General features: G+C 39.2%; 1 protein-coding gene across 1 annotated transcript in view; it reads right to left on the minus strand.

Annotated features, from left to right (window-relative positions):
• The window catches only part of GRIK3 (glutamate ionotropic receptor kainate type subunit 3), a 759,616-nt gene that overhangs the window by 183,950 nt on the left and 549,981 nt on the right, over positions 1-25,685 (minus strand). The window contains exons 9-10 of the mRNA XM_040424423.1: positions 17,663-17,776; positions 14,853-15,056 (exon numbers count right to left, since the gene is read on the minus strand). Of these exons, the coding sequence (XP_040280357.1) occupies positions 14,853-15,056; positions 17,663-17,776 (318 nt within the window). The remainder of the gene's footprint in view (positions 1-14,852; positions 15,057-17,662; positions 17,777-25,685) is intronic.

Raw genomic sequence — 25,685 nt, forward strand, 5'->3', positions numbered from 1 at the left:
TGAAGCAGGAAAGAGCTGTGATTATTCAAACTCAGTTCTCATTAGCATAGTGGCTACTCAATCAAGACTGTTCTTAAAGGAGCCATCATACCTTTGAGGGATCCATTTAGAACCAGATTCAAAAAAATCTTGTCCAATCTAATGTCTTATAATGGATAGTTTTAAGCTATACTAGAGCTGAAGGCTACAGTGTTTTTGCTATCAAAAGTAGTGTGTGTGTGTGTGTGTGTGTGTGTGTATGTGTATGTGTGTGTATGTGTTAGCTCCCCACTTATGCATCTTCCACTCACTGCTATGGTGTTTGGCAGTGTAAGGAATAATAATGTGCTGGTTATTTGCAAGTCTATAGAAGTTGCTTTTCCTAAATCCTAATCAATAAGTCCTAATCAATCACTAATAGATGACAGAGAACTGGATGAGGATGGTAATGGATGAGAGAGATGAAGTCCGGCAATGAAAGACATGGTAGTTGTAAATGGCATTCAGATGGGAGGCGATGCATCTAGGTATAAGGAATACACCCTAGAAGGAACTGACCCTGAACTGCTAAATCCAATTAGACCTTAGGAAAATGACAAAAGCCAAACAGCAAACAAAAAGATGGCCCACATCAAACATAACTGCAATAAAGGCAAAAGAAGACCAGCAACCACAAATTCCAAGACTAGGTTTCGCAACTCTTAAACAACTGCACATAGTGTTCGTTATACGCAGCAGAAAGGCACAAAACTAAAGGTATTTCAAGGTAAAACAGTAAAGAAGACCCTCCCCATAATGGGTCCCAGAGACGTTATACTTATTGCTCCCCAGTCCATCAACTATACATCCATATTGATATGATATTGGCCTCTACATCCTGTTTATTGTACATGCTGTACTCTAGGCACCTTGTGTATCCTTGGTCTGATCATGAAGTGATCTTTACTGAGTTAGCTTTTTCAAGTCCGGGCTATACACTCTTCTGCCTCTCTCTTGACCCACCCTATTATTCTTGATTAACTTCTCTCCAAATTACAGACCTTTTTTTAAATTATAGAGAGCTACCCCTGAGGTCAATCCTATGTTAGTATGGCTGACCCATAAGGCTTTAATCCGGGGGTGTGGGGAGGGGGAATTATAATAATGGCATCTTGCCTTAAGACGGAACAAGATTCTACCCAGATTGCTTTAGAATCTAAACTTTGTAGACTAGTCAAAGCACATCAAAGAACCCTGTCATTGTATCTCCTGAAATCAGTTAAGAAAACAAAATTACAACTGAATATGCCCTCTCTCTTAATACTCTTTTTTTCTGTTAATACTGAGGAGGCATTTTGATGGACTGCATCTTACTATTATAAATATGCCAACAAGCCAGATAAGATGCTGGCTTGACAATTTAAATTTAGACAAATAATTAACCACGATTTCTGGATTCAGATGTGACCTAGCCATGTAATCTCTAACCCTAAGGTCTCATGCACATGAACGTTTTTTCTTTTCGTGTCTGTTCCATTTTATTTTATTTTTTTGTGGACTGAATGCGGAACCATTAATTTCAACGGGTCCGCAAAAAAAAAAGAAAAGGAATTTACTCCGTGAACATTCCGTTTCCATATGTCCTTTCCGCAATAAAATAGAACATGTCCTATTATTGTTCGCATTATGGACAGGGATAGGACTGTTCTATTAGAGGGCAGCTGTTCTGTTCCGCAAAACACGGAATACACACAGACGTCATACATATTTTTTGTGAATCCATGTTTTGCGGACTGCAAAATACATACGGTCGTGTACATGAGCCCTAACTCTATTTATGATGTTTTCCCGGAGTTCTACCAAAAGCTTTACACCAAGCCTTCTGCTGCCCCTGGGACTGTGGATGAAGACTTCTTATCAAATCCTATCCCTCAGGTATCCTCCAAAGCCCTGAAGGTAGGCAAAGCCCCTGGAACCCAACAGCTTATCGGCTATCTGTTATAAAAAAAAATATCATTCCTTATTACCCCACACATTTTTAACTATTGTAAATAGTGTTGAGCTAATCAAAGTCAAACTAATTGACTTTGATCCAAAAGTCAGGAAAAATTGACTTCACTTCGAAGCTAAATTTCCTTTTGCTTCGTGTCCATTTTCCTTGAAATAGCAGTAAAAAAACAAACAAAAAAACAAATTCTCCACATTTATTTGTGCGCAAATAGGCCATCACGGCCATCTTGATTAAAGATGCCACATGAAACCTTGTGCGCGATGACGGATGACGTCAACACGCTGGTCAGTGTTATCGCCGTTCCCCGTCATTGCTACATGCAAGGAAATGCACTTTGTGACAAGTAATTTATCACAAAGCAATTTTCTTTGTGAAATTCAGCGAAGCAGCCAAATCTAAATTTTCAAAACTTTGCTGCTCTCTAATCGTAGCCATCTATTACATGGTACCCAGCCCCCTCTAAATTTCTCTCTGCTAATATTACTGTCATTCCTTTGTCAAATAGAGATCCCCTGGCACCCTCTAATTAAAGACTGATCTCGCTCCTTGATCTAGAAAACAAAATCTTTACCTCTATCCTGTCTTGTGGACTTTATAGATTCCTTTCCGATCTTATACATAAGGACCAAGTCGTTTTCATATCATGTCGGAAGCACCAGATAACATTCGAAAAAATCTTGAAGTCCCTTACTCCACTGGCATTTTTTCCTCTTGGGAGTATCTCTCGCAAGTTCTGGTCAATAAGGGCATCAGAGAACCTTTTTTAAAGGCAGTCCAGTCCCTGTATACCACACCAGAAGCCTATTTGAAATTACTGACCACTAATTTTTTACCTATTCAAATCCAAAGTGATACTCCTTAAGGGTGTCCCTTGGCCACTGCCTTATTTACTCTTACAATGGAGACCCTTGCCATAAAAATCAGATCCAATATTTCTGGATTTTCCTTGGGTAATTAGGAATTCAAGTTAAGTCTCTTTGCTGATGATCTACTTCTTTCCCTCACTAAACCCTTGTCACTCCCTAATCCATTAAAGGTGTTTGGCTCTTTTTCTGCGGTCTCACTCCAAATCGGAGCTTCTTCTCACTCCAAATGAGATACATTCTTTCTCAAAAGTTTCCATTTATATTTTTGCTCCATTCACTCCAGTTTTGAAAATTAGGTAGGAAAGTGGGTGTGGTTAGCCATATTAATTAGTTTCACTCCAGATTTTTCACTGTGGCTTTTTAAAATAGTCATAAAAAATTTGCAAACTCACAGAAGTTGAGGGATGCTGTAAAAAAAATGGAGTAGCGTTTCGAGAAAAAAGGCTAACTTTAGAGACGTGCCAGATTTAACAAATGATGTGTGACATTTAAAATCAATGTAGACTTAAGCAAAACGGACTTCAAATATTACCCTAATTATTGATTCCCCCCAATGTTTGTTATCGTTGCTATCAGTAAGCAACAAAGCTCAACATAATAAAGACTTTGCAAAGTGAATAGAGACTATGGGGCACATTTATTAAGATCAGCGTTTTCCCCTAACCCCTAAGCTGGAGGTGGTTCCAATGAAGTTGTGAAGAGGCGCTGGCCTCTTCATAACTTCGGCGGATAATCCGCCAGTTTTAAATCTAAGACAGCTTCTTAGCTGCCTTACATTTAGACCATTTTCTACACCTAAAACAAGCATACAAAATGGTAAGGTCCATCCCCTTCCCCTCCCACCCTATGTCCACTTTTTTAGACCTGGTGTGATTGTGGAGAAGTCGTGTCTGAAATACAACTAATATAGGCGTATTTCAGCTTAGTAAATGGCCCACTATTTGTGATAAAGCTATAGCTGTTAGATACTTGTTATAAATGCTATTAATATATTAGACATGACTGCTAAAGAGCAAGATGTTTCAGCTGTGGCCCATGAGTGCTCCTACTCTGCTCACTGGTTCCACCACTACAATTTTGCAGTCCCAATGGCCTCTCTCCCTTTCCCTCCTCTCCCTGTGATTACACAACAATTTGAGCCAAATAGGAGCCATAGCTCAACAGAACTGGCACAGTGACAAACTCTACTTTAAGTTGTAAATGTAGTTTTTGTACTTTATCTTTCACAGAAAATAACCTTTTCCTGTGCTCTTTGAAGAAAATAATAGTAGTTATAAATAATAATAGCTCATAGCTGTTCTCTTTCTTTTCCAGAAAGCATGGATTCAGTTGAAAGTTAGAGGAAAAAAACATCTCAACACATGGTTTCCTCCATGCCACAATTTGTTTTCTGGTATTTAAACTACACCTACTCTTTGCTACTTTTTAATATTATTTTTGTATAATGTTGTATATACAGTAGGGGCAATTTTGTTTTCCAGACATGGTCAATTGAAATGAAGGCATGTGAAAAGCTGTACAAAAGATTTCATTTACAGGGATATTTACATCTTAGACACTGGCATATCTACAGGATATGCCATAAATGTCACATGTGGGTCCCACACTGATCTTCAGAACAGCTGTCCACCAACCTACATCCCAACTGGTGAAGTGAACACTAGCAACTGCATCCAGACTGAGAGTGAAAAAAAGAGGTGGTCATGCAGTCACAGGAGTCACAGGTCACCTGTTTTTGTATGAATCTATGACCCCCATAAATGTAAATGGCTATCTTTCCATTCCCTCTTTGCCTGAAAGAGACCCGTGTTCTGGAGAGGTGAAACTTGCATCTATCACACATTTAGAGCATGTCCCATGGATATGCCATAAATATGTATGATCAGAATACACCTTTAAATTACTTTAAATTTCAATTTGTGTCTGGGGATATTAAGTTTCTCTTTGAGGATATATAAGGAGTCTTATAGGCCAGGAGTGCTCTCTAAGCTGTTATTAATGTCACCTTTTGGATGGCTACCCTGTAAGGCAGTTAGAGCCTTTTAAAACAGGCCTTTGGACAATAACTAGGGATAGAAGTAATACAAACTAAGCATCTTCTATAAGAAAAAAAACACCCATCTGCAGACAGCTGTTTTGGGATTTTCGCTCCTCATCAATGCAGGCCAGGATACTGGTTTGGTTAGGTGATTGATTTGATGTGATCAAATTCCACCTTTAATTTTGCACAGCTCCTTCAGAAAACAAAAGGTGGAATCTGATTGGTTGCTATGAGCAACTAGACCAGTTCTACTTTACACCAGTTTGATATAAGTTCCACCTAAATGCATACAATCTGAGAGGTTCTGGTGTTGGCTTATACTGTTCGAAGACCAGTTGTATATTATAGGGTGCCCATCCAATAAGTGGCACTAGAGAACCAGCTTTTGTTCTCCAGTATATGAGCTTATTTATATATACATTCCATTAATAGTTTACATATATGTTTGGACTTCTACTTCTTTTTACAATAGTCACAAAGTTGCCCCCACACAAAAGGGAAAGGTCAAGGGTGAGTTGCAGTACTGTTACTATTTTATCATGACTCACGGAGCAACCAGATGTTGCTTTGTTGAGCTTTCCTTACACTGAATGACTGAAAATAAGACCTTGTATTACTGTATATAAGAGCCCCACGACATGCAGCGTTTATAATGTATCTTACAGACGTTAGATGTCTGCACACTGGGATTTAGCAAATCATTTGTATTGTAGTTTATTAACAGCATTACATGACGTGCCAATAAAAAAGTATTTTGTAACTTTCCTATAAGGTTAAATATTGTACCATCAGAAACTAAATCCCCATCTTTTGCCAGTCTACATTCACTCTTTCCTTTCCACTGATAGTTAAGTGGCATTGCCTGCTGATAACCTCAATCTACCCCAGCTTCTGGCACGTATGACCACTGAGCTGGAATAAAGTGAAAGAGAAAGCCCCATTTTTTTGTAAAGGCTGGGCAGGGCAGTGAGAGCGTACTTAATCTGGTACACCTGCTCATAGCTTTGATGGCATCGGCAGCTGTCTGACTACCACAAAGTCTACTGAGTTCATGAAACAGCAAAATCAAGGGACCGAGCAGTCATTGCACAAATATGCAGTTTATGAATTCTGTTCGATCTAGTTGTCATTTTTCGTGCCCTTTCATTACAGTTTTGAAATTGGAATGAATAATATATAGCCCAAAGCATTCTTTCTACCTACAATGATAGGATAAGTGCCTAGTAACATTTCTAACCTTCATGTGTAAGAATTTTTTCTTCTATAGTTACAGGACAAAAGCTACCTAGGTCATGCATCTTAGGTTAGAAAAGAAAATGTATATGCTTGCCCAACGTATTGCTTTTCTTCTCATGCGGTGAAGTAGGACATGACTAGCTATATTAAAAGCTTTGTTTGAGCATATGGATATTATATGAATGCATTATAAAAACCAAAGCCAGGAGCTAGAACATATAGGAAATGTATGGTCATCCAGAGATCTTCCTGGCAGTAACAGCATTTGTTTCCTGGAGCTTAGTTGTCCATTTAGTGGACACTTCAAGTCTCATGTATATGACCAACTTAATGAACACATTTAGTCTGCAATAGTGTGTAAAGCAACCATGGAAGATAATTATCAAAACTGGCATAAAGGAAAACTGTCTTAGTTGCCCATAGCAACCAATCAGATTTAACATTTTATTTTTCACAGTTCCTTTGGAAAAATGTAATCTGGAATCTGGTGGGTTGCTATGGGCAACTAAGCCTCTTTTCCTTTATACCAGTTTTGATAAATCTCCCCCTATATTTCCAGAGTGGGAGGAATACAGTTCCATTATTGTATAAGAGGAGATCTGAGCTTGAAACATTAATCTAGTTGTACTGCAACATCTCTTGCCAAAAAAAGTACCCATATTTGTTATAGCACTGTAATTGTGAAGAATCTCCATGCTTGTCACCCTTAACCACTGCACGGAGGCATAGACTTTCCCAGTCTGATTCCTGGGTCAAGGTCACACCAGTATTGCTAATGTAGCAGGTGTATAGTCGGGAACATAGCCAAGGGTCATCACTGGAACAGTGATCAGAATGAGAAAGGCCAGAATTCGAGACAGTTTGGTAGCCAAAAACAGATTCAAGAATCAGAGCCAGGATTAGAACAATAGTTACCAGGCAAACAATTTAGGCAGGAATGATGTCCAGGAATAAGGCTGATGTCAAAATCATGGTCAGTTAGGATCAGTAACACAAGGGGCAAGAGTCAGGAAAGGGAATAACCCACAATTTTCAAGCAATATGTGTCAGGAATGGCCTTTTGCCTGGGGAACCCAACTCTTCTAGCTGTGGAGAAAGGGAAAGCTGCAGCCAAATCCAGTATTGGTGTGAAAGAAGATGTTGATTAATGAGAGCTAATGTGGCTAATGTGCTAGCTAGCAGTCAACTGCAGGAGGAGAAATTTTGATCACACATATAAGTATTAAATAGCACTAGCACGTTTTTATTTCTAACTAGTAGTTAGATCTACCTCTTAGAAGACTCTATGAAGATTCCATCTTCTTGATTAGGAAAGAGAGAGCTGCATGCAGCTATATTCTTCTTTCAAAACAACAGACACTTTAGACAAACTCAAAAGACCCCATTATGTTACAAGAGTCGTATGGGTGCTACTGGTATTTGACATTGGACATATCTAGCCCAACGTTGTGGCTCCCATTATAGACAGAAACCACAATTCAGATGTGAAAAGAGCTAAAAATAATTTACAGACGATAAACATGGGATCTGACCTCCCCAGATCATTGATTCAGTGTAATAAGAATGTATTGTATATGTGTTTGCATTTTATTATAACAAGGTGTCTTTGTTCTTTGCTTGTTCTACAACATATTATTTATACATACAGGAACTATATACACATATGCATGTAATATTTACAGGTCTCTCAAGGAAAGTAAATGATGTTTTATTAATTTAAAAAAAGTAGGCTTATAGCACCAACAATGGTGTGGAGCTGGTAACTATGCTGTAGCTCAATAAGTGTCCATTGATCTCTTATTATACCTATAAAACTTTCAATTTTCACCTCTGCCTCTCTCGTACTGCCTGCTCCTCCTCCTACATTTTTGCTGTCAGCACCAATCTGCGGCTGCTGTCTCTCAACAGCGAAGCTGGTAATTCGAAAGTCTCAGTTGATCACGACTCCCGCAGAACAATCTGTAATGTATGTTAACAACTGCGTTGTGTAGTCATCCATCTTCATAGACTAAAGGCTGAAGTACTAAGCTGCCCAGCCAGGGATAGGGAAGACCTGTCTGGAGCTTGATTAATAAAGGTCTGTACAGTTTAAAGAAAAAGTTAGATAAATGGGCCAAAATCAGTGCCTTGTGCATCCAAACCAGAATCAATTATTTTTAGTTGTTTCGCACTGTACATGTGTATGTATAACAGAGAAGCAAGCAGTCTAAGGCCTTGTTCATAATATAATGTAGCCTCCGTCTGTCCTACAGCATGGGTCCTTCTTAGTGCTTATAGAAAACAGTAAAGGACATCCGAGGACAAGGGATAATTAGGTTCACTTTTTTTTTATTACCCTGTTTTATAGATTTTAGACCAAAAGTAGAATGAGCTGCTCAGAAGCGGCCTCTATCTGAGTCTAGAGGTTGCTACAAAATAACTGGTTAAGTTGAGGAAGAGGGTATCAACACCTTTATTCTGATTCATATGGACATTTATTTTTGATAGGTCATTGTGAAAACCTATAATATCTACTTAGATTACATATAGTATGTTGTGTTTTATATGTTTTTTCATAATAACTAATGAGAACTTGTCAAAATGTAATGCAGCATGTTATAGAGCAGGAAGAGCTGAGAAGATTGATATGTACTTTTATAAAAAAAAAAAGATTTAGAAAAATGTGTAACATACATTTATCTCTTTGCTCTTTCTGAGTTCAGTTGTGCACAGGGACTGCCTTATCAGTGACTGACAGCTATCTCTGTATACACAAACAGAGAATGCTACCAATCACTGATAAGAATGTTCCATGTACAGCTATCAATGACTGACAGCTATCTCTGTATACACAATTACATAGTGAATGTTATCAATCACAGATAACACAGCTATCTATGTAAACACACTTATACAGAGAATACTATCAATAACTGATAACACATCCCCTGTGTACAGCTATCAGTGACTGACAGCTATATATGTATACACACTTACACAGAGAATGCTATCCATCACTGATAACACCTCCCCCGTTTATAGGTATCAGTGACTGACAGATATCTCTGTATACACAATTACACAGAGAATGCCACCAATCACTAATAACACCTCCCCCATGTACTATCAGTGACTGACAGCTAGCTATGTATACACACCTATACAAAGATTACTATTACCTATAACACCCCCCCCCTCATGTTCAACTATTAGTGACTGACAGCTATCTCTGAATACACACTTACACAGGGAATGCTATCAATCACTGATAACAGCTTCCCTGTGTATAGCTATCAGTGACTGACACCTATCTATATATATACACTTACACAGAGAATGCTATCAATGACTGATAACACCTCCCCTGTGTACAGCTATCAGTGACTGACAGTGTCACGGATGTAGTAGGGGAGAACACCAAAAGACAACAAGAAGGAAGAGGAAAGACACTAGGCCTCACCGCTAGGGAAGGAAAATGGTCACCACCTATAAAACCCTGCTCCTGGCCCTAACTCCTATCCGTATGGGCACCTCTTGATGGTAGAGATGCCCATACACAGGAACCTGCAAAACCGTGGTAACCATCAGATGCCCTAAAGGTAATGACAGGGCAGAGACAACCTGTTCCTTCCATGGTGAGGAACCAGCATCTCACTGAGGCCTAGTAAACAACCAAAGGGGGGAGGATGCAAAACACAACAAGCGGAACACTTAAAGGGATTCTGTCACCAGTTTCTTACCCCCCATTTAAAAATATGGTTATGTTCATGGAGCACTAGCGATTCCTAATGTGGTCTTATAACAGAAATCCGTAGGCTCATTTTGTCTAAAAAACGTTATAACTAACCTGTCATTCATCTCACAAATGTGCCCAAGGGGATGATCATGTCTTCCAGATGCCGCCCGTACCCGCCGCCGTTTGTGCCCAGCTCCTCCTTTGCTGTCATCAGCTGTCTGTCAGAATCCTTTGCTATGCCTCCGGCTCTCCCTCACTCCCCCCTCCTTCTTCTCTAACATCCCGCGCGTGCGCACAGGCCTGTGCCTGATGCGCCCGTTCGGACTTCTCCGTTCGGCTTCATGGAGCGAAGTGCGCATGCGAAGCCGAAAGGAGAAGTCCGAACGGGCGCATCAGGCACAGGCCTGTGCGCACGCGCGGGATGTTAGAGAAGAAGGAGGGGGGAGTGAGGGAGAGCCGGAGGCATAGCAAAGGATTCTGAGGCGGCGCTGATGACAGCAAAGGAGGAGCTGGGCACAAACGGCGGCGGGTACGGGCGGCATCTGGAAGACATGATCGTCCCCTTGGGCACATTTGTGAGATGAATGACAGGTTAGTTATAACGTTTTTTTAGACAAAATGAGCCTACGGATTTCTGTTATAAGACCACATTAGGAATCGCTAGTGCTCCATGAACATAACCATATTTTTAAATGGGGGGGTAAGAAACTGGTGACAGAATCCCTTTAACTTATGAGGATGATGGATGATCAAGATTTCAACAAGAACCACACTCCAGCTCTTCCAAAACCAAATGAAGCTATCCAGAGCAAGGAGTGATGGGTAAAGTCAGACTAAATAGGGAGAGGTAAAGGTCACATGATCCACACCTGAACAGGAGGTGTGGACTTACCAGCAACACACAGACAAAGTAAAACCGAAAGAGGCTTTCAGATCACTCATGTGCAGTCAGTCTTTCAGACCTTCTAACACCTGTCACAGGTGTGACAGACAGCTAGCTATGTATACACACTGATACAGAGAATACTATCACTGATAACACATCCCCTGTGTACAACTATTAGTACCTGACAGCTATCTCTGTATACACAGTTACACAGAGATTGCTATCAATCACTGATAACACATCCCATGTGTACAGCTGAACTCAGAAAGAGCAAATATCCAAATGTATATATTACACGTTTTAATGAATCTTTCCCCACAGAACTACATATCAATCTGCTCAGCTCCTCCTGCTCTGCAACATTCAGATTGCATTGCATTGTCATGGTGATAGGTTCTCTTTAATAGTAACTTCTAAACCCCCTGCACCCAAGTTAATGATTGATTGTGTACAATGATAACCCCCTGAGTAGAAATAATGTAAGATTTACCCCCAGTCCTGTTTAAAATCGTAGATACAACAGGGTGGGTGTCCATGACAAACTCTATTTCTGCTGCACATATATCATATTATATACAATGTATGCCTGCATAAGTAGCTTTCACAGTAGCACATTTACTCTGAACTAGTTTTTAATGGTACAATCAATGTAAAGACCTTTTTGTGAAGCATGAAATGTTAACATAACTAGGCCTTTGTGTTTTTCTAGTGATCATTACTTTCAAACTGCAGAATAAAAAGAGCAATGCAGTTCTATGTCCTTGCACAGTACTTCTAATTTGTTTGTACTTTTTGAGCTATGAAGGCTGACGGTTAAAGGGTAACTGTCATTTATTTTATTTTATTTGCTAGTTTATTAGAGCTAGGCATGTATACCTGAGTTGGTCTCTCAATGATTGTCAAAAGATCTTTAATTACCTTATAATAACAGCTTTCATTAATATCATCTGTCCCTTTCCACTGGTCTCTTAAAAGACTTTTGCTAGGGCTTGTCTGTCTTCCTTTTAGCATAAACAGAAGACAGAGGGGCGGTCTTCCATACTGCATGCTTGCATTAGGCTTCAGAGTGAGGAGGCGTGTCTCTCAGTAATCCAATCTGATTGGCTGGCAGGGAGCTGCTGGCTACAGCAAGTGTGTATGGGAAGTGAGCGAAAGCAGTTTTGGCCTCAGAGAACTGGCAGATGAGCCATCTTGAGAATGTCCTCATATTGGAAATGTTTAAACAGCCGTAACTAAGGGAAAAACTCAAGGAAAACAGTGGTATGTGAAGAAACTAAAGATTGCTTTATGCATAATACTGCTGCAGCAGTAACATATGCTAAAATAGATTTTTTTTTAATGAAAACATGACAGTTACCATTTAACAGGCATATTCTTACTTAAGTCCTCCACAATGCATTAAAAAAAAGTTACACAGCACTTTGACTGCTCATGTGCCTGCCGTAGTCATCTGTGACATTTCTTGTGGAAGCTGATATTATCTGTTACTTAGCCAGTTGACTTATTTTTTACGTGGTTTATACAGAGCAGCATACATCATTTGTTTATGTCTGCAAGTCAACAACTGCTTCCAATTCAGAGGTGAGAGATGGCAATGTGGTCAGCGTCTGACGCCTCTTAATGATTTGAGGTAATGCTCAGAAACTGTCGAGTTCATTGAATGGCTGCAGTTCACACACGGAAAAATGTGAAAGCAAAGCAAATAAACTGACAGATAAAGAAACGTCTACTTGTACTTTTATTATGGTTCTTTTGTGCCCTCTATCAAGTATATATATATATATATATATATATATAGACCGTTAAAAAAGATGTCCACAATAGAATAATTATTCCCAATCTCCTGACTCTTTCTGCCTTTGAAAATCAACACACAACACTCTTTAGCTGTAAAATAATATAAATTTGGGAATCGCTCTGAACATCCTCCCTGAATGTGCTATAGCATGACTGAGGTGAGTGCCTTGAAGTCGCCCAAACTCTAATGTTATCGCATTCTATGCAATTAGATAGACATTAAATAACTCAGAAAATCGGAGCATCTAAGCTGACCAATCAAAGCTTGATTAGCGGGAGAGCTTGTTGCCATGGAGACCTGTTTTCATAATGCTAATAATGATGGCTCTTGGTGAAGCAGAGGACACTGCATCCATTAAATGACTCTCACTAGTTTAACCAATGAAATTATCTGAAATTTCTCAGTAACCTTTTCTCCCTTGAAAACCAAATCAATGATTGCATGTGAAACAGTAGGGGTAATTTCAGAAGGGTTATTTCATGTCAGACTGGAGAAAAGTTCCAAGAGCAGCTAAATATAAAGTATTTAACCCCTAGCGAGCTCTGTGCTTTGAGTTACAGAATGGTTAAATAGTAATTATACCATTTACATGGTAAAAAATTTATAATATGTCATAAATCAACATGAAAAGAAAAAGAAAAGAAAAGAAAAATGAAACAAACATGAAAAAAACAACACTCCTTAATTTATAATAGGTTATTTTTTTTATATTCGAAGAAGACCTGTTGCGGACCTTGAAATGTCTGTTTGAGTAAATACTTCCTCAGTCTGGAGCATCTTTTCTTGTGATGCCTCTTTGTTATTCTTCTCAGAAATGTATGAATACATTGGCAGCTAGGTGTTACCTGGTGGAGACATGACCCTACATACTCTGATACTGTCCAGTCACTGTAAAGGGCATGAAGATGTCCAGTTGTTAATGTATTCATAAATATTCAGGAGGAATAACAGAGGGATGGTACAATGCAATCCAGTATAGTTATTTCATAGAGAATGCAGGCTTTTCCTAGAATATTTATTATTGTCACACAGCCCTTTCTAGTTCATATTGTGCTACAAATAGCAAAGGTGCTTATAGGAAAAAAAATATGATTTTTTTTTTCTTTTTACTCAGTAGAAGCCTCCTTCTACAGAAATATGTAAATTTGTGAATTTGTCTGTCTGTCAGATTCGATTTGGAACCATATCGATTGTACCTGAATTAAAAATGCTTCAATTGCCTTGAAAAGCTGTCAATAAAATTCTGCTGTTTCGCTCCTCTCTCTCTCTTTCTCTTCTCTCTCTCCTCAAAAATGTTTGGGAATTGAATCGCCTCTAGAATTCTCTAGGATCCCAAATTTTTCCAAAAATGCAGGATGAATTGTGATTCTTTACAATCGATTTGTTCATCTTTATTGTGAATCAGCCATAACATTAAAGGTGAATAACACTGATTATCTCCGTACAATGGCACCTGCCATTGAGTGATACAGTATATATACATATATCAACAAGGAAACAGGCTGTGAACATTGATGTTCGGAAACAAATTAGGTTGTCCCACACGTGCATATCTACACCCTTATTTCTGGCTGTTCCAAACAATTAAACTACTGTAGGTGGAGTGTTATTTCTGCACATGCTCAGACCTGTTACTTCCGCATGCTAATCTAGGGAATTCTTTTTAAAAAGGGGAAGAGCCTGGGATTGTATCAAGTGGTAGGCGGTGAGGAGAAAAAGAGCTATGGAGCAAATAGATGATTTTGTGACCTTAATGCATTACAGATAGCACTAGTGCATGATGGAAGAGTGGGAGCACAAAGTGGGGACTGTGTAGCGCATCAGAGAAAGACCAGTAGAAAGGGGTCTAAAAGGGGTAAACAAGATTCTAGAAAAAGTGGAAAATTGCTAAGGAATATATCTATGTGAACTGTGAGTAATAATACTTGTGACAATAGCCCATTTTGATGTTTTTGGTTTATAGTATTTCCCCTATAAGGCTGGATACACATGTTGTGTCCATATTGCGGACATACCTATCAGTGCAAAATTCAAATTGATTGCAGCTAAAATCAGTTTAGCTAAACCTTTATCATTGCAGGCATTCTTGACAATAAAATAATCAATTCTGTCTACTGCTTCAGTCTGAAGTCAATGAGCCCTGTGTGGTTCTAGTTTGCCAGAAAATGAGTTGCATTTTGGAGTAGCTCTCTAGTTTAGTTTAATGAGAAGAGGGATCTACATCATGTACATCTATATGCTCTTACATGGCATGTCAAACGAGATTTTCTGAAGTGGACAACCTTGTTAAAGGAAAAGATTACTGAACACAGTGTATTATAATGTAACAAAAATTACATACATGGTCAATTAGTTCCTTGACTAGGCCATTCCATTGTCCTTTTTCATCTTGAGATCCATATCTGCCATCTTCAACTAAACGTATATCATATTCAAATCCAAGAATTTCGGAAATCTTCTTTAAAAGATCAATGCAAAAGCCTTCAAACCGGTCTTTGCCAAAAAGCGGTGTATCTGACTTTTTAAACATAACGTAAGGCTCTTCCTGTTTAAAAAAAAAATAATGGTTTCCATGAATGTGGTGCTTGAATACTATATGTGAGATTTATCAAAACTGGCATAAAGGAAAACTAGCTTAGTTGCCCATAGCAACCAATCAGATTGCCGCTTATGTTTTCCAAAGAAGCTTTGAAAAATGAAAGGTAAAAAAAGGAAGGAACAAAGGAAGAAGGGAAAGAGGGTAAGGAAAGAGGAAAGGAGGATGGAAAAGGGAAGGAGGGAGGGAAGGAAGAATGGAATGGTGTAGTATAATAGGAAGAGATTCTTCTTCACAAGATGTCTATTTGCTGAAACAAGGAGAAAAAGTACTAGCCGTGCCATCAATTCTTGGTAGATTTCAATTTTCAGACACTCTACAGCAGGCATGCTCAACCTGCGGCCCTCCAGCTGTTTCAAAACTACAACTTCCAGCAAGCCCGAACAGCCTACAGCTTTCAGCCTACAGCAGGGCATTGTGGGAGTTGTAGTTTTACAACAGCTGGAGGGCCGTAGGTTGAGCATGCCTGCTCTACAGTATCCATATAACATCATGAGGAAATGATCACAGGCATAATTTGAAACTCTTGGGACCCAATCTGAAATCTGTTACTCCAACGATCATGTACTTTACATGAGTACTGGTAAACCCTTGTGTGGAAGGATCTATTCCCACCACCAAGCCACTAGGGTTCTGGTGCAACTACACCTCCTATAGTTATATACAATTCCATTATATATTAAACTTAATTTTATGTGAGTCTATTGATTTATTTATGATTTATTGTTGTTCATTTGCCTTATATCTTTGAGAAGACAAGAAGCCTTAATATCCTACAAGTCAAGGAATGAGCAGATAAAGAAAAGCTTAAAAAAATCTAAATATACAAACCCTTCCTCTCGTAATCTTTTCCTTTAAAATTATGTTGTGTAATATTACAATTAAAACTGAGAAATACAGTATATAAAGTAATCTAGCCTGTGTTCCAGGAGATTAGCAATGTCTTCCTCCCCCTTCTCAGTGACTTGTATCTGGCTGTCAAACACATGGGTGGAACAAGAACATTCTATTTTTGCTTCGATTGTGGTAGGATAAAAATATTGGTAAGCCCATTTTTCTTGGCCAAATTCTTAATACTTTATAACCCAGTGGACTTGACAGGGAGAAGTTACTTTGGTGTTGTCAAAACAGTTGTATCCCATTTCTATAAAATGAGAATGCCATTGGACATGCCATTGTGGATAGATGGGAAAAACAGGACCAAATTTCTAACAATTTTTGAGAGTAGGTCTACCCATGCCAAGGCCATAGGCTTACATGGTTTCGTCATTTGCTAGCAGTCTAATAAATACAATGATGTTGCAAACAGCATGACTTCATCAGATTTGTGGTCCAACTTTCTAGCCCAATGATTGCAATGCTCTCCATAATCTCTTTTATTCATATGCAGAAAGGAAATATGGATGAACTGATGCCTGTTAATAGAGGTTTCTTCATTTTATTGATTCTAGCACATTATCTCTCAACATCTTCATAAAACTCCTTCTTTAAGGGGGTAACATTCCAAACTGTTAAATATAGAAAAAAAATGTGTTTTTCCTACTTGGTTCACTTTCACTTGTGTCATTCTTCTCACCTACAGTGACACTGTGAAGGTCATTGGTTCTCAGACAGCAGAATTACATGGTGAGCTGCATAGAACAGAGACATACTGTGTGTGCATAAAATGTGTTGTATATATCTGTGTATGCCCTGCTCTCTTGCAGAAGAAATAAAAATGTATTTATAGTAATGAATTTATAAAATGCAAATCTGCAATTATTAGAGAGCCAACAGCTTTTATAAATCATAAGCTGCTATTAATTTTCTGTTGTCATGAAATAGCAATATGCATATTTTAATAGCTGTAGCTGCTAAAATCGTGTAATGTGCATTTCATTTTACATCTTTGTGTCGGAATAATTCTTAAGTGCATGAAACTCGTTCTTGTAGCCTCTTTCCCTATTTATTGCTCAAAACGGACAGGCATTGTATTTGAAGGCATCAACTTCTTTTCTAAATCGATTCTGTGGCTAGAGGTGCCCTCGATATGGAATATTGTAAGCTGTGAAATTGCTGTGGGAGAAGGGCTATTGCTGCTAGGGTCATATATCTCTCCTTGAATAAGTCATATTAATATTAGCAATGAGAAAAGGCAAAATAAAATAGGAAGTCGCTCATCTAGAAATTCATTCATTCAGTAGCTTTTGCATATGATTAAATCACAATCAGGGCATCCTTTTTGCAGAGCATTGGGAATTTTCAACATAACGGAAGGAGGCATCCCTTACTTGATATATAGATAACATTACAATGAATTGTCAGAATAACAACCTAATTTGATAAAAATATTTAAAAGATACAGATGAATATAGAGCAAGTGATGATCTGAGGAGTAGACACATGCAAATGTTGGTCTAAATATATACAACTATGTATGTCTTGTCTTTAGAGGAGAATTCATTCCATTGTCTATTGACTTCCCAAAATGTGATTCACTCCAGTTTGCTTACGATCTGAAACCAGTCAAACCAATTCTACCATCTCTAGAATAGGGTTAGAAATGAAAATCTTACCAGCACTGTGGTGACAACAAGCGTGCGGTTAGTCAGTGACTCGCTAATATTTGGTCCCCGTCCTTTAGCGGTTTCAGTAATGTTTAACCCATCATTGGGATTCCATGTTCCCACCTAGGAATGAAAAACAATCATCCATATACATTTTCTGGTGTTAAATTACTTGTGGCATAGTTTGGCAATAAAGGAATGTCAAAAATAGGCAATAAATAGGCAATAAACGCATTCGAAGCCCCCACCAATCACTGCCACTCAAATTCCTCTTCAAAGAAATTATACAGACGAGGAGGAAATAAAAATCATAACCGTGAAGGGTGGGGATTAGTCATGAGCGAAGTATTAAAAAATTTGATTCAGCTGCTTCACTGAATTTTACAAAGAAATCCGCTTTGTGATGAATTGCTTCGTCATGAAGCGCCTTTCTTTGTAAGTAGTGGGTGCAATGACAGGGAGCGGCGACTGTGCAGCTCCCCCATCTTTGTACCCCTCAGATGCCTTGTTCATGCATATTAATAACAAAAAAAAAATAATAATACTTACCTGATCCATTTGCTTGTGATGGGCCAGCCACTGCTATCTTGCTTGATGGTCTGGTGTGAAATATCACCGCTTGGCGTGGAGACGTCATATGTCACTACGCAAGGGATTTAGGATGAGATCTTCAAGCTAGATGGCCGCGGCTGGCCCATCACAAGCAAATGGATCAGGTACTTTTTTTTTGTTTTTTTTGTTCTTTACATTATTTCAGTTCAAATTGATTCGGTACCACGAAGCACGAGGAAATTTGGCTTCACGGCTAATAGAATTTATCCTGAAATTCAGATCGAAGTCCTCTTTGTGGACTTCAATTCGCTCATCACTAGTGGATATCTACACAGATATATCACTAAGAACATCTTCCATAGAAGGTGCTCTATCTAGTAAGATTATGTAAGGCACATACTGTATAAAAGAAAAGAAAATTGTAGAGGATTTAACATGGTAGCACAAATAGGCATATTATACCAGAGTGTTTATGTGCACTAGCACCAACTGGAAAAAAAGGGCTAATTACAATATGTCAGGAGTGTAGTAAGGGACTGTAGCAATGGAAAGTTAAAGGGAGTCTTTCACCTAAACTGACATTATAGAACATTAACACCATGATATTTATTATAGTCCCCATATTGGAATGCTACTTGCCATATAGCTGTCCATCCTTAATTTTGCTAGAAAACACTTTTATTCAATTTCATTTGGTTCTGAAGGTGCCCAGGGGCGGTGTTCAAGAGGCCGGTGCCCAGACCCCTCGTCACTTTTGAAACCCCTCCCCTTTCACCCCTCTGGCCCGCCCTAGGTTCTTCAGAAATCCAGGGCCAGCGCCGTTCACAAGATTCGCCACGCCTGCGCACTTCATTCCCCATTATGGGCAGAGGCACAAGAGCATTTAATGCGCATGTGCCGGCCCGTACATCTATCCTGCTTTGTGCCTCTGCCCATAATGGGGGATGGAGTGTGCAGGCGCGGCGAATCTTGTGAACGGCGCTGGCGCTGGATTTCTGAAGAACCTAGGGTGGGCCAGTGGGGTGAAAGGGGAGGGGTTTCATATGAAAAGAGGGCCTGGGCACCTGGGCACCGGCCACTTGAACGCCGTCCCTGGGCACCTTCAGAACCAAATTAACATATTGAATAAAAGTGTGTTTTTTAGCGAAAATAAGCGACGGACAGCTATACGGTAAGTAGCATTCCAATATGGGGACTATAATGCAGATCATGGTGTTAGTGTTCTATAATGGTCAGTTTAGGTGAAAGACTCCCTTTAATATGGACATCAGCAGGATGCACTATAGTGGATGTTAAGTAAAGGTTATGCATTTCAATAACAGTGATTGCAACAAAACAAGTGTTATGACTAGAGAATAGCAAATTTATGAAAAGTTCGATTCGGCTGATTCGCCAAATTTTGCAAAAAATTTTGCTCCATGACGAATTACTTCATCACGAAGCACATTTTTTTGAAAGCAGCAGGTGCAATGACAGGAAGCTGCGATAGCACCGACCCCGTCATTCTACCCCTCAGATGCCGCATTCATACATGATCGTGGCATCTGAGTGTAAAAACTGTGTGAAACTAACATAATTTTTTTTTTAAATCAAACTTACCACCTCCATTTGCTTGTGACGGGCAGGTTGCTGCCATCTTGCTTGAAGATCTGTAGCTAAATCTCCTGCAACGTGAGATTATGTCATCATGCCGGCCAGCACGGTGACGTCATATGTCACCACGCATGGGATTTCGGCCGAGATCTTCAATCAAGATGGTCGGCTGGCGGCCCGTCGCGAGCAAATGGAGGAGGGAAATATGTTTTTTTACACTAGTTCAGGTTAAATCAATTCGCTAACATGAAGTACAAGGAAATTTAACTTCAAGGCAAATCGAATTTATTCTGAAATTTGGATCAAATTCCACTTCATGGGATTCGATTCATCATCTCTAGTTATGACCAAGAAAACCAGTTAAAGCTGTATTGTCATCTTAGATATTACAACATATGGCATAAATGTCTAATAAATGTGGATCCCACCTCTTGGACCTGAATGTGTTTCAATAATAGCACTTCCCTGACTCCCAATCCCAAACATAGCCTGTTATTCAAAGCCTCACCTAAAGCTAATATCTTTTAAGGGACATTGCCATCAATTTTTTAATGAATATTCTATGTATTTTTTTTAATGGGTGGATGGTTTTCTGGATATGATTTTTTGAAGTCACCCTATGTTTGCACTTCCTCCCGTGACTCTTTGTTTGGATTTTTATTACAGCAAACAGCCTCACTACACTTTCTTAGGCCATTCATTGTGTTCAGTAACGGCTGTATTACACCACAAGATTTCATAGAGATGACGATAGACGATCAAATTGTTAGCGAGTCGTTACCGCCTCCATGTACAACAAATAAAAGGCAACCATTTTAGATTAGTACACTGCAAACTGAAGGCATTGTTGTTGGTATGCTTTTGGCTGCTTCAAGATGTAAAGGAACGTCGACGATTAGTGTTGCAGCCACCACTACATGTAGTTGTACATGCACTACATGAATCTCCCCAACGAATCTTCTAGCGAATGTCCAAACGTAACTTCTTCAATATCCACCCATCCACTTCAGATGAACTGTACCCAATGGTTGAAGGAATGATAATGACTGTAAGTAACACATATGTACATACCTATGCAATGACCACAAGTTCACCCCACCTGCCGTACAATCGTTAATGAGCGCCAGGCGAGTTATTAGAAGTACAGATATAAGCGGAATGAGCAATAATTTTTTTCCTTGCTGAAAGATCACGATCAGATAGAATCAAATGATTTTGTGATTGATGGAAACTATCAAACGCAAAAATTATCACTTGATTTCAAACAATATAATGAATCTTCGTAAAATAGTTGCTTGGTCTAGTACAGGCTTAAGAGGGATGAGTGACTCAATTAGAGCTTCACAACTTACAGTGATAAGTGCAATGCTCTTCTGTGGGCAGCTAGGCCTAACAAGAAATCAATAGAGTCATTACACTGTTTTCCCAATTCTACTAATTTACTATTATACTAACAGATAACATATTTTCCTTACAGCATCAAAAAGCTAAGCAATGGGATCCTATAAAGGAACATTTATGACCATTTCTCACATTGTATGTTTGGAAAGCATTCAACAGACACTGGAAATGCATGTAAGAGAGCATATAAAAACTAAACATGAGACGCATCACCTCAAATAAAGTAAAAATGAGATAAATCCCTGCCATTTCAACAAGCAATGCTCTGGGTGAGTATGCACATGAAATCAGTCTTGTAGATCTGTGTACGTGTCATCTGAAGGGTTTATACTGCTGTTTTGTTTACCTTATTTGACATTTATTGGTGGGTGCTTCTGAGCTTTGCAGCATGTTCAAGTGTTGCATGGGTTATAGCAGGGTCTCCATGGAAGCAGATCCAGTTTATTATAGGATTACCTATTGACTGAAGGATGCAGCTGCACATCCCTGTTATGATACAGGGAACGTTCATGTTGACTCAACAAACAGATTATGAGAACAGCACGGCTTGGGAAAACAGCAACCAATGTACTGTATCAATTATCATAAATTGTGTTAGGCTATTCAATAAAGGGTAACTGACGAAATAAGGAAATAAATGCATAGAAGCATTTATTAACTATTACCTAAGATTTTTTTCTGAAGTGAAAACAAAAAAAAAAAACACTTGCAACAAAACTATTACAAAAACAGCAAAAAAAAAAAAAAAAATTCAAAAAACTGAATGTGGACGTTACAATATAACTGGTATGGCAGAAGTCAGAAAAAAATGTATGGAGCAGGCTGAGCTCTCCCAGACACTGTGGGATCTGCCTGTGTTGTACAGTATCTGACACCCACCTGCAGTGGACAGGATCAGAGATAATTCCGATTCTGTCCATTTAACCCCATTTAACTCATATGAGCAGCTAGACAGAGGGAAGGAGCTCCTTCTGTCTTCCAGCTGAACCCTTCTCGTGAGAAAATCTCTAAGTACCAAGTGGTTGTCATGTCAGATCCATGAAGGATCTGATAATCTTTGAAATTAAATGGATAAGGCAAGTATTTTTTTATTTTTTTATTAACAGATTAACCACTGACAGCCATCAATGGTCATCTCAAATGCCGTGATCAGCGATGAATGTGGGATCTGAGGGGTTCAGTGATGGAGGTCGGCGCGATTGCCGTTCCCCGTCATTGTGCCCACTACTCACAAAGCTAATTTCTTTGTGAAATTTGACGAAGGAGTCAAAACAAAGTTTTGAGAACTTCGCTCATCTCTAGTGATAGTGAAAAAGTTCTATTCAATACTAAATACTAAATTTGCATGCGTTTGATCATCCCTATAAAAATGTGGAGTCGGTGATAAACAATATTAATGTAAATTTATTAATAAAGAACAGACAGAGGGTAAGAATATAAAATTCTCTGAATATCTTTGTCAAATGTCAAAAAATTATAATATCTTAAGTAAATGTGCTGCTTTAAAATTAGTTGAGTCAAGGTAAAATAGCTCTTAACAGTCTGTCTATTTTAGGCACAGAGGAGGGTGCCTTAGTACTTAAGAATGGGAAAGTTACATTGGTTGAGACACAAACCATGATTTATGATGCTATATTCAAGAAAAGAATCAGTGACAGCAACCATAATACGATGGAGACCTTGGGGATGTCATCTGCAGAAAGGTTAGCCATGCATGCAAAACCTGGAGAAAGACGATTCTCTTGCTTTTTGTCCCTACAGATACTGCACATTTCATTAAAAGCTGGCAGCATCAAGAAAAATCAATTGCAAATGACTTCTTGCTTTCTGGCCCGATGAGAGCACAGAAGTCTGTAGACATGAAGCATCATGGGAGATCAGACTCTTCAATATGAAAAGACTGCTCTGTCACAAGTTCCCAATAAATCAGTCTTCCAAACTCTAAGATGCATACCTGCCTTTCAGTAGAACTCAGGTCCATTGCTCACATGCTGTGAAGCCACAACTTTTATCTGCAGATTCACATGAAAAGCTAGAAGTAAATACTAGGAAGTGACTTTGTGGCTTGGAAGATAAGCACTTTATGGAAAAAATTGAAAAGTTCTACTAACTTGACTTTGCTTTCTCCAATAAGTGCAGATTCAAGAAACTTCAGCATGTTTCATTTTACTTATTTTTATTTTTTTTCTGTAGAAGGGGCTTGTATTATGTGACATACAGTATTTGCTGTGATGAATTAAACTTGTCAATGACAATTAGCAATATTAGTGAGTAATTTGATTTGTGTAAACTGCAAACCTGACCCCATCTAATTTAGGATTCTAGTATTAAAGGGTTTCTACCACCAGAAATACTGTTATGTAGCTGACTGATATAGCGATTCGCTAATGTCAGCACTACATAACAGTATGTTTCTAACATTAGTCTCTGCAGCCGTTTTTGTTAAAAAAGCACTTTTATAGATATGCTAATGAGCCTCTAGGTGCTATATGGGTGTCATTAGCACCTAGAGGGCTCCGTCCACTAACCATTTCAGCCGCCCATCGCGTCCCTCCAGCCTGCCCCGCTCCGGTTGATTGACGTGAAACTTCTCAGTATCTCGTACCAATTCCCGCGCTTGCGCCGTGCGCTTCGGTATTCAGCGCAGGCGCAGTGAGTGAATGCCGCGCTCCTGGTGCCGGCTTCCTCATTGTAACGTAGTTGGCGCAGGCGCAGTGAGGAAGCCGGCGCCGGGAGAATACAGAAGCGGTATTGGTATTGGAATTGGTACGAGATACTGAGAAGTTTCACGTCAATCAACAGGAGCGGGGCGGGCTGGAGGGACGCGATGGGCGGCTGAAATGGTTAGTGGACGGAGCCCTCTAGGTGCTAATGACACCCAGATAGCACCTAGAGGCTCATTAGCATATCTATAAAAGTGCTTTTTTAACAAAAACGGCTGCAGGGACTAATGTTAGAAACATACTGTTATGTAGTGCTGACATTAGCGAATCGCTAATGTCAGTCAGCTACATAACAGTATTTCTGGTGGTAGAAACCCTTTAAAGCTGGCCATACACGAGACAAAATCAGCAGCACCAATTTTAACAAGATTGGTCAAAGATGTAATGTGTATAGGGGCCTCTCAACCGTCCCTGAATGATGCAAACTCCTGAGGAAGGAAGGATCAGGTGTATGGATTCCAACATATTTCCGCAAGGGATAAGTTGCCCTATTCTTCTCTGTCCAATGAAACATTGAATATGTGGAGTTAGCAGAAATAGCTATCTTCCAAAGAGCATTCTGCCAACAGCTATCTCATGCATATGGCCAGCATTACAATGAGCCTAAGAATCTAGTCTTGAGGGACTCATAGACCCTGTTGTCGCACAGAAGAGCGGTGCCATATATGCCACAATGGAAACACCATGCTGTAATTATCATTGGCACAGATAGATAGAAAAATAGATAGATAGATAGATAGATAGATAGATAGATAGATAGATAGATAGATGATAGATAATAGATGGGTAGATGATTTTCGTTGCTGCACCTCCCCGAAATAAATGGCATAGTGATCAAAAAGTCATACACACTCCAAAATGATATCAATAAAACTACAGATAGCCTTGTAAAAAATGAGCCCTCACACAGCTCCAACGGCATAACTATGAAAAAGTCAAGGGGATAAGAATATGGCAATGCAAAGACATTTTTTTTTCTCTTAATTTTTTTAAGTAATAAAATGTTAGAAAAACCAAATGTGGTATTATGTAATCATACTGACCCAGAGAATGAAGGTAACATTTCAGTTTTGCACTAACACAATAGATGCAAGCATTATATATGGACTAAGCCCTCACTCTGATATGCCAAAATCCGAGACTCTCAGCCAATATATTTTGATCAAAACACATCTGTGCCCGCCTACCCATGCCAAGGTGGTCTCAGTCAGGCAGGTCCTACCCTAGGCAGGCACAGATTTGTTTTGATCAAAATATATTGGCTGAGAGTCTCAGATTTTATCATATCAGACTGAGGGCTTAGTCCATATATAATGCTTGCATCTATTGTCTTAGTGCATTATTATCTGTTCTCTGTGATTTTTTTCTATAAATTTATTTATCATATCATGCAAGATGTTTTTATCTTAGTTTTTTTCTCTGTCATTTTTGCTTAGTTTGTAGTATACACTTGAGGGAGTGGCACCATCAATTGTGAATCTGCTTAAATTTTATCCTGGGAGTAGCATTCTTGTGCACTTTTGCCCCTCCGATCAAACATGGGGCCTTGCTTAGGTGGTACATATTGCTGTGCCTGCTCCTCTCATCAGTTGCTGGATGCAGATAGAGGTGCATGAGCAGCAAACTATATGTGCAGGGTCTGCTCTCCTGAACATAGATCCCCAACGACATAGGTAGGTTTAGCCTACGACCTGCCTGACTGAGATCACCTTGGCAATAGTAGGCAGGCACAGAAATATATTGGATGAGAGGCTCAGATTTTA

Source organism: Bufo bufo, chromosome 3, assembly GCF_905171765.1.
Source record: "Bufo bufo chromosome 3, aBufBuf1.1, whole genome shotgun sequence".
NCBI classification, from domain to species: domain Eukaryota; kingdom Metazoa; phylum Chordata; class Amphibia; order Anura; family Bufonidae; genus Bufo; species Bufo bufo.